Source organism: Cajanus cajan, chromosome 5 (genome assembly GCF_000230855.2).
Source record: "Cajanus cajan strain Asha chromosome 5, NIPB_CcT2T_4, whole genome shotgun sequence".
Lineage (NCBI taxonomy): Eukaryota > Viridiplantae > Streptophyta > Magnoliopsida > Fabales > Fabaceae > Cajanus > Cajanus cajan.
In genome coordinates, this window is record NC_138521.1 from 71,064,120 (window position 1) to 71,074,567 (window position 10,448).

General features: G+C 27.8%; 1 protein-coding gene across 1 annotated transcript; it reads left to right on the top strand.

Annotated features, from left to right (window-relative positions):
* On the top strand, positions 1-4,548 carry LOC109809426 (F-box/kelch-repeat protein At3g06240). Its single transcript, XM_020372734.3, has 2 exons — positions 1-3,555; positions 4,351-4,548. The coding sequence occupies exon 1, from the start codon at positions 2,414-2,416 to the stop codon at positions 3,533-3,535; it is 1,122 nt and encodes a 373-aa protein (XP_020228323.1). The 5' UTR covers positions 1-2,413; the 3' UTR covers positions 3,536-3,555; positions 4,351-4,548.
* Positions 4,549-10,448: the final 5,900 nt, after the last annotated feature.

Genomic DNA, 10,448 nt, shown 5'->3' on the forward strand with positions numbered 1-10,448 from the left:
TTCAAAAAGAGTATCGGATTTGGGAACATGATTGTCTCATACTATATCCCTGCAACATAGATCTCCACTATTAAGTCTCAAATTCAAATGAAATTGGACTCTACCTTAAGAGAAGCAAAAATCTCATTAAAAATAATCAATCAATTTTTTTTCTTCATAAATCTCATCTCATTGACTGACAGTTTTAAAGTCTTTTCTTTTTACCTACGCTTCCAACATTTGCATTATTATAAGCCTCGATCTAGATTTATTTACAAAATTATCTTTCACTATAGAACCTAATTTACACTGCCTTTTGTGGTCCCTTACTTTAGGGTAAATTGTTTTTATTGTTTAAAATATTTATTTTAGTATTTTAATAATAAAATTTGACTGTTTGAGTTGTTTGTCTATTTATCTTTTTTTTTTTTAATATTTTACGTTTTTAACTAATTTTGACTCTATGATTTTGATGATCATATAATTTTGGCATTTTGAATGAGTAAATAAATATTTTCTCAACATGATAAATTATACATTGTAGTTAAATTTGATCGCGTGTCAACTTTTTAGAATTTATCAAGGCGTATAAAGCATTGTTTGGCCAAATGTACCATTCAAAATAAAGCCATATACACACTAAAGTAGGAAAAGGAATAATCAAAATTTTGTTCCATTAGAATGGACATTCGAGAAATAAAAGTCATCATTATCTATTAACCTTTAATTGAATCTGATAATGATAACTTTCATTGTTGTATTTATCATTAGTAATTTTTTATATATTAAAAATGCAAGTGTCAAATAAATCTTAATTCAATGATAAAAAAGTAATTACAATGTATAATTATTATGTTAAAAAAATTATTTCTTTACTAATTCAAAACGTCAAAATCATACCATCATCTAAATCTTACAAGAAAAAAAATAGTTAAAAAAATCAAAAAATGTGAGAAAAAAGATAGAAAACAAATAAAAAAAATAAAAAAATTATCATTAAAAATATCAACACTCATTCTCTTCCTAAGCTTTCAAATTAAATTCTAGTCAAACACTTAAGGGTGTGTTCAAGAACTTATTTGTATTAATGCAAACGAGAATTTATACCTTTCAATGCACTAAATTAAAAAAAAATTTGTCTTTTCCTTCCAACATGGATTTAAAAAACTTATGGTAAATCAAATGTGTACCAAGTCGATTTGTGTTAGAGGTATAACTTGTTCTTGTTTGTTAACATAGAATAAGATATGTGGTGAAGATAAGATATGATAAAAATAAGATGAATTTTATCTTATTTAGTAGTATTATTAGAAATTAACAAAATTTAACATTCACATTGAGACAATGTAAAGCGCGAATCTAATAATGTATTTGAGAAAATACAATCTAATTAAAAATTATTGAATAGTATAATAATTAATAAAATTTATACAAATGTAATTTGATATCTTTTTATGTTTATTTATTATATTATGTTTTGTATTTGACCAATGAGATATAATATAAATCATATTCAAATAATAATATTTATTTCATTAAAATTAAATAAAAAATTAAAAATAAATTTTATTTTAATCGTTTAAAATTTCAAATTAACAAAATATATATAATTTTAGCTTTAATATACAAAATTACTTTTTATTTATATAATTACTTAATATATATATATATATACACAATATTTTTGAAATTATAATTATTATTCAAATAAAAGGCATTAATTAAAGTATAATAATTGACTAAATTATTTAACTAAGAGTAATTAAAACCTTAATCGTAAAATCTGTAAAAAAAGAACAACAACAGCATCCAACCAACCTTTAAAACTATTATAATTGATCTGGCTCGGATTTGAGTAGGAAGGAAAAATAAATAAACTTGTTTGAAACAATTTAATTAATTCGGATTGTCGAATGATAAAACATTTTTTAAAAATAAAATTATCTATCCTCTTTTGTCTAAAATGAAACTGGCTAGTTTTTATTAAAGCAGAGAAGAATTAAAGGAAAAAGGATTAAAAAGATAAAAAATAAAATTTTTTTTTTTACTATAATAGAAATAAAAAGAATATTTTTATGGATGAAAAATAAATTATATAAATACTTTTAGACTGTATAAAAAAACATTAACCTTAAGAAATATAAAACATTTTTTTATATAAAAGTATACACTGATAATGTAAATATTTTCTTACTCTTTCATTCAGAAATCGTAGTTCGTTAATTTTGACAATAATTATATCAAAACTAAAATTAACACAAACTAATTTTTAATTGACTAATTGTAAATTAATTGATGATATAAGATAAAATCTTTTCCAAATGACACAATATGATAAAAAATGCTTACACCCTAACATAAACCTAAACCTAAACCTAAACGTAAACCTAAACCTCGTGTCTCTTGTGGCTATCGCAGAGGAAAAAGGAGAAGGATGGAGGAGATGCTTCTGCCGTGGGAATTGATAATTGAAATCCTGTTGAGGTTGCCGGTGAAGTCTCTTATCCATTTCAAAACAGTGTGTAAGTCATGGCTTACTCTCATCTCTGATCCCCACTTTGCAAGCTCACATTTTGAACTGGCTGCTGCATGCACAGAGAGACTTGTCTTCGTATCGCTAGCCTTATCGTTACCTTCTGTTCCAGAATTCCGAACCATAGACTTCAATGCACATCTTTTGGATGATTCTGCTTCTCCTACATTTAAAAACATGTTTTATCGTCCCAGACCCTATGATGATATTGAATTCCTAGGTTCCTGCAGAGGGTTTTTGCTTTTGGAGTTGAATGGTATTTTCTGCGTGTGGAATCCATCTACAGGGGCCTACAAATTTGTACATCCGTCACCTGTTGTTACGGGTCGTCGCAAGTTTTTTGCATTTCGTGGTTTTGGATATGACCCATCAACAGATGACTATTTGGTGGTTCAGGTGTACCACAACAAACTCTCGGGTGATTATGCAACCCTCGTGGACTACTTTTCGATCAAAACTAATTCATGGAAAGAAATTGGTGCTACCCCTTTGAATTATAGGCAATGCTTTTCTTATAGGAATAGTACAGCCGGGTGCTTCTTGAATGGTGCTATTCATTGGTTGGCTGTTTGTTATGATGCATCAATCCATGTTATTGCAGCCTTTGATTTGACGGAAAGGAGTTTGTCACATATACCTCTGCCTCTTAATTTTGAGCACCACGACTTTAATCCAAGTTTTTTGAGGATACTTGGAGGATCCCTCAACCTGTGCTCTCTGGGAAGAGACTCATTGGAAATATGGATGATGAAAGAATACAAAGTGAAGTCATCGTGGACTAAGACTGTTGTTATGCCTATCGATGCCCTTCCAACTGGGTTGTTTTTTCCAATATGCTATACAAAAAGTGGTGATATTGTTGGAACAAATGCCGGAGCTAGATTGACAAAATGTGATGTCAATGGAGTACTGCTAGAGCATCGATTCTATCGTACTGGTTCATCTGGATCCAAGGTGGCTGTGTATAAAGAGTCTCTACTTTCACTCCCTTGTGATACCAAGCAAGCTGGAGAAGATGATTAACAACAAGGAACAAAAATTAGGTTGTGACATATTTTATTGGTAGTTATACTAAAGTTTTTTATGCCTTTCCCGGTTTCCCATTAGGGTGACTGGAATTGTGCAAGACGGCACATCAATATCAGTTTTTTTACTTGCCTTTGCCTTTGGTATGAATCGTGATAGTTAAAGTTTTGGTATGTGCTAACTTCATTAATTAGTAAGATGATGAACAATCTTTAAACTAGTACAAAGCAAATTTTAGCCACCCATAATAGTGAATTTATTGCATTGGTAGCATGAAGCATGATATGCCGCCGAATGTTAAATTGGGACAATCAGTCGATAAGTGATGACACTATTGATATGCACCGGATATTTTACAATTAATGATGTCTAATTTAGTCCAAGCTACATGACAACATTTGGCGAAGTTAATATTTTTCATTCTTGTTCTAAGCTTGATATGTTGTTAATTGTGTGTTTACCTGAGAATTTGCACCATTTGCTTCAAGTAGTAATATAATTGTGTATTTACCTGAGAATGTTGTGTTTGCTTGGTTGATAGATCAAGAGGATGTCTTGTATTCTCTTTTGTTTGCTTCCCCAACCTAATGGACATTCTCTGTCCAATTGTAGCCTGCATTTCATTCAGAATCTGTCATATGCGAAACCTATTATTGTCAATCTCATGATTGATCTTGTAGCTGTCCCTGACTAATGACTCGAGATTTGATTGTCATTGTTGTATAAGCTTTATTTTTCTAAGTTGAAATGACTATTTTTAATGTGCTTCCAATTTGTTTCGATTTGACATATTATTCTGCTTGCATTCATAGGTCAAATTAAACCGGGTGGTGATCTGCATAGTGAACACAAGCGATTAATTCAAAAGCATGCTACTTCCCCCTCATGTTCTGGACGTGGCATATAGAAGACGCTAGAGGATGGTATTGCAAATATTCTGGTCTAAGAAATTGTGGGTCTAAATATGAAGATTGTGTTAAGTGATAGATAGATAGATGGATTTTTTCCAACTTGTCTCACCACCTAAATTAAAAAGGACGAGTAACGCAACATTTTTTAATTAACTTCGTGTGTGTGCAGGTTTCGAATGATAACAAAATAATATCATAAGCAATTCATCAGGATAGCATAAATTAGTATGATTTAGTTTAAATATAATTAAAAAAATTAAATTCTTAGTTTTATTTAATATCGTTCACAAAATATATTTTAAATTAATGAAACTACAAATGTAAAATAGACTTAACAACCACAATTATTAATGTAATTGTTTTTTTAATATATATATATATATATATATATATTCCTTATATAGTATTAAATATTGTATTTATTGCATATGATATATATATAATTAAATTTACTAATTATATATATTAAATTTATGGATTTTCATCTGAAATATATACACACATCTACAACTAACAAGGTTTGAAATAATTAATATATAACTTTGTTTTTAAGCATGTAATTAAAGTTTAATCTCTGATTCATGTGCATGAAACAAATATGTTTTTTTAACAAATATGTTAAAAATATTAATCCTTAATTAAATATATTTTAGTGTCTTAGTACATGTTTGGAAAGATTAATTCTTAGCTTTCAATTTTATGACTGAAAAAATTATATATGTGCACCTACATCAATTTTTTCTTCTTATTGTTTAAAGCACTTAAAATCATATTGTAAATTAGAAAGAAAAAAAAATTAAATGTACGTGAACATAGTATATAATTAAAAATGATAAAAAAAATTATATATAAAATATGCTTTAAATAATCAAATTAAAAACATAATATTGGCTTAACCATAAATATTAATGTAATACTTATATAAATATATGTCAACGTGGATTAATATAAGTGGTTAAAGTTTGGCAATTGAACTTTTACTTTTTTTATTGTCACTTTTTCTGTTTGGTGGGTAACCCTCCCTTGCCCTGTAATTGGGTGGAGCTGCTCCTATTTTCTACCATTTTTCTTTTTAAAAAAATTATATAAATATATAATAATCAGTTTCTTTTGCTTATTTGGAATCGATTATTGTATTTATTAATATTAGTAGGGAAATACGCACTTCGTATCTCTATATATTTGTTTTTAAAAGAAATTTTTTTTGTTAAATTTAAGAGTAATAGTGTTTAATACAAAAATGAAAAATTATTTTTTTTAAAAAATTTAAAACCAAAACTTATTTCCTTTATAATTGGTATAAATAATATTAAATTAATATTTTAATTTGTATAATATATAAATTAAATATTTATTATATATAATTAAATTTTAAATTAATTTATATATAAATAAATACTATGTCTAAATATATTATATATAAAATTTGAATAAATAAATATTTTTAAATATATGAATTATATTGTAGGTTTATAATAAATAATTCATATTGTAGCATAAAATATTTTTAGTTATTGATAATTTATTTTAAAATATTAAAATTTAGTACATAAATAATTAATATAAATAAAAATCAAATTAGATATGAAATTAAGAAAATCTCTAAAAACTCTTTCGTAGAAAAAAATTCATAAAAACATTATCGTACAATATAGTTATTTTTGTTTTATATATAATAACTGATAATTTTAATAATATTACTATTAAATATATTTATTAAATTGAGTACATTAAACATATATTTTAAAAATTTATTGTTAATTAAACGAGTTAATAAAAAATTAATACCTCTACACATGTATATTAAAAAAATATTTTTCTTATTTTTTAAATTTAGTTTATAAAACATGTTTTAAAAGAAATAATTTATATATAAATTAATAAATATAGATGAATTTTAAACATTTTACATCTTTTATTCAAAAATAAAATATAAAAGACAATATACTAGGAAGTCACAATACCACAATTTAATTTTTAATTATCAACTTTAAAATATGGATTAAGTTTATAAAATAAATAAAAAATAATAATGTCAAAATAGAAGAACAAATAATAATAGAAAATTTCTACATACTCAACAATTTTTAAAGAATTTTAATACAGTCCGATAAATTTACGACCTGTCATCATATTTAGTCATGTCATCATTTTACATTCTAATACTAAAAATTATTAATCATTCTAGTTCAAAAGTAATGCAAAAAAATAAGACTTTATTAGGCTTAAGTCTGACGAATCTTTGGTACAAGTCAACACCAAAATGCATAAAAACTCGATAGTAAGTGATTTTTTTCTTTAAAAATAACTTAGACAGAGTCAACCAGGTAAAACTTGGTATACATGGAGTTTGTGAAAGAATTTAGTAAGGGTTCTTATGCTTTGATCTTCTTCTATGTGAAGAAATTAATGTAGAGTTCCAACATACAACACCATTTGATCTTAAAGCCGCATCCATCCATCTCCTACCACAAGCTTCAAACTTCCTCTGCTGTGAAGAATCATGTGTAGCATTCAACACCCTTCAATCCAAAAATCATGTGTTGCATGATTGAAGAATCGTAACCTCAACAAATCCAATAGAAAAATTGCACTTTCAATATATAATGACAAATTCAATAATTATTTTTATTTTATTTTAAAAATATTAAACAAGGAGTTAAAAATAAATAATATGAAAATTTTAAATAAAAAATAAATTTTATTTAAAAAATTAATGTGATTGTGTATTTATTTTATTGGTTCTTATGAGAGAAGGTAATGAAACTCCTTCATCTTTAAAGTTACGGCAGCGATTAGAGACTTACTTAGTTGTGTTTCCGACTTTCGATTCATAAATTTCAGTGCAGTCCTTGATGATGATTCTGCTTCAGCTTCATTGAGGCTCAACTTTCTTCTACGTGTGGAATCCATTCACAGGAGTCAACAAACAAATATCTTTATCAGTTATCACCTATTGCGTCGGATATTTCTCGGAAGAATACAAGTACAGTCATGTTCGACTAAGATTATTGTGCTATCCTACTCGATATGCTCAACAGAAAATGGTGATATTGTTGGAACACATTGCAGAACTGGATTGGTGAAGTTTGATGACAAGGGACAACTGCTAGAGTGTTCCATATAGATCTGCAGTGACTGTTAGTCTCTATTTTCACTCCCTGTAACACCAAGCAAGCCGAAGAAGATGACTAATTAACAATATAATAACCAAGAAGAAGAATCATGTTGTGAAATATTTTGGATATTCCTATACTATTTTCTCGTTACTCATCCTTTCTTTATGATTTATGATTTTTTCTGTTATAGTATGGCATGGAAGAGTAATAGACATAATGATGCTATTACTCTCTTATTATTGTGCCATTTATATCTTTCCACTTCTTGACGGTCTAATGAATTTATTGCATTGCTAGCATGATATATATGTAGCAAAATATTAATATTAAATTAGGGCAATCAATTGATAGCTGATGACACTATTAATATGAATCGGATACTATACCATTAATGGTAAAGTCTAATTTAGTCTAAACTACATCACAACATTTTGCAAGGTCACATTTTGAATTTGATGTTGTAAGCACGTAGACACTTGTGTTCGTTACGTTACCTATTGTGTCGGGCCGCAAGTTTTATCTACTTTTCCGTGGGTTCGAAAGGTGTTTGTTAGAAATACGTCTGCCATGCCTAACCACAACTTTAATCCAAGTCTTTTGTGGATACTTGGAGAATTGCTCAACCTCTTTGTTCTAAGGAGTAACAATTCAATAGAAATATAGGTGCTGAAAGAAAATAAAGTGTAGTCATCTTGGACTAAGACTATTGTTATGTCTCTTAATGACTTTTCTATTCTATTCTTTCTTCCCATATGCTATACAAAAAGTGGTGATGTTGTTGGAAAAAATGCCAGAATTGGATTGATAAAATGAAATGACAAGGGACGACAACTACTAGACCATCGATTCTATAGTCTCGGTCGATCTGGATTCAGGGTGGCTGTGTATAAAGAGTCTATCTATACTTTCACTGCCTTGTCACAACATCAAGCAAGTCGGAGAAGATGATTAACATTAGGAAACAAAAAGAATTAGGTTGTGAAATATTTTCTGATTCCTTCCTTAATTTTCTTGTTACATGTCTGGTATTGTGATTTATGAATTCTCCTGGTATATAATGTTGAGATACAAACAAGTCCTACTTCGATAAAATAAGACAAGAAATAACAACTTATATAGCACAAAAATATTTCAATATTAGAGAAGTCTTTTGGGTAATGACCAAAAGCAAAACTGTGAGGAGTTAGACCTAAAGCAGGTAATATCTTATCATTGTGAAGTATACTTGTATAATAACCTTATAAAAAATAACCCTCACCCCAATAGTGGTATCAGAGTAGGGATGGCAATGGGGCTTCATGGGACGGGTAATAGTAAACTCGTCCCCGCCCCGCGGGATGAAAATTGGTCTCATACCCATCTCATATCCGTGCAGGTATATTCATTAAGTGGGTATCCATGAATTTCTTGAATACCCACGGATATCCATAGATATTTATAAATTTTTTAAGAAATTTAAAAAATTATTAGAAATAATTTTAAGTTTATATTTAATATCATTGAAATATTAAAAATAAAAATTCAATGTTAATTTTGAACTTGTATTTAACGTTAATTTTGTTGAAATAATAATAAAAATGCAAGATAATCAATAACTTAAAATACATCAATCTCACAAGTGAAAGTCTCATATCAGAAAGCTACAATAATTCAATCTCATAATTCCAAACAAAAAGTAAACAACTTAAAATACATAAATCTTATTGTAATGACTAATGTGTGGGCTGTGCGTTTATGGAAAGAAAATAAGATGAGAGAGTGTAGTTTTAGGGTTATGTAGTACAAGGATAATTAAGATATTTAAGAAATATTATTAAACAGGTACCCGCGGGTATGAATATCATCATACCCGCCCCCACCCCGTTTATAAATGGGTAAAAAATTATTCGTTCCCATTATCTGCAAGTACCCAACTAACCTATCCATTTATTATTCTTAGCAATTTTTACCCACAGATACCCGCGAGTGCGGGTTTTTTAACCATCTTTATATCGAGCCACCTGGTTAGATGCAGTAACAACCCTCATAACTCATATTCCGCTGTATGAAAGGTTAGGTCCCTTGTTTGAGAGGAGGATTGTTGGGATACAAATAAGTCCTACATCGATAAAATAAAATAAAAAATAACCACTTATATAGCACAAAAATACTTCAATAATAGAGAGGCCTTTTAGATAATAGCAAAAAATAAAACTGTGAGAGCTTAAGCTTAAAACGGACAATATCTAATTATTGTGAAGTATGCTTATGTAATAACTTTATAAAAATAATATTCATAAAATATCTTCTCAAATAAATATCAATAAAATAATCTCATCTTATAAAGCATGCAAAAATATAGGCAGAAGATAAAAGTGTTATTTCATCATTATTCCATCATTGTGTTATTGGTTTGTTCATGTTTGCAATTTATATCATTTCACTCTTTCACAGGCTTTTTAGATTAGCCTCAATAGTGAATATATTGCATTCTTAGCAAGATACGTGGCCAAATTTAAAGTTGGAACAATCAGTTGATAGCTGCTAACAACCTATTGATATGAGCCGGATATAACATTTCTAATTCAGTCTTAAGCTATATTTTATAAACCTTGGCTTCCGTGCCAAATTAAAAGTGTTTATATCATAAATTACCATTACTTTGATGAATCCATATTTTATCAACATAAATTTGCTCTTTTATTCCATGTATTGACACGAATGTGAAGTAACCAACCTAATAAAACATTTTTTTAATCTTTTTTAACAACATTATTCATGCGAAAAGTTAACAGTTTTTTTTTCTTTCAACGGGATATTCTCAACATTTAGAATATCAAATTTGATTTCATTTTGCTTTGATTTTATGCACTGAAATTAAAATTCTAGGAAAAAGCAATA

Bases quoted from the DNA above. Each gene is read 5' to 3' on its own strand.
- LOC109809426 (XM_020372734.3), top strand. From the start codon at position 2,414: ATGGAGGAGATGCTTCTGCCGTGGGAATTGATAATTGAAATCCTGTTG.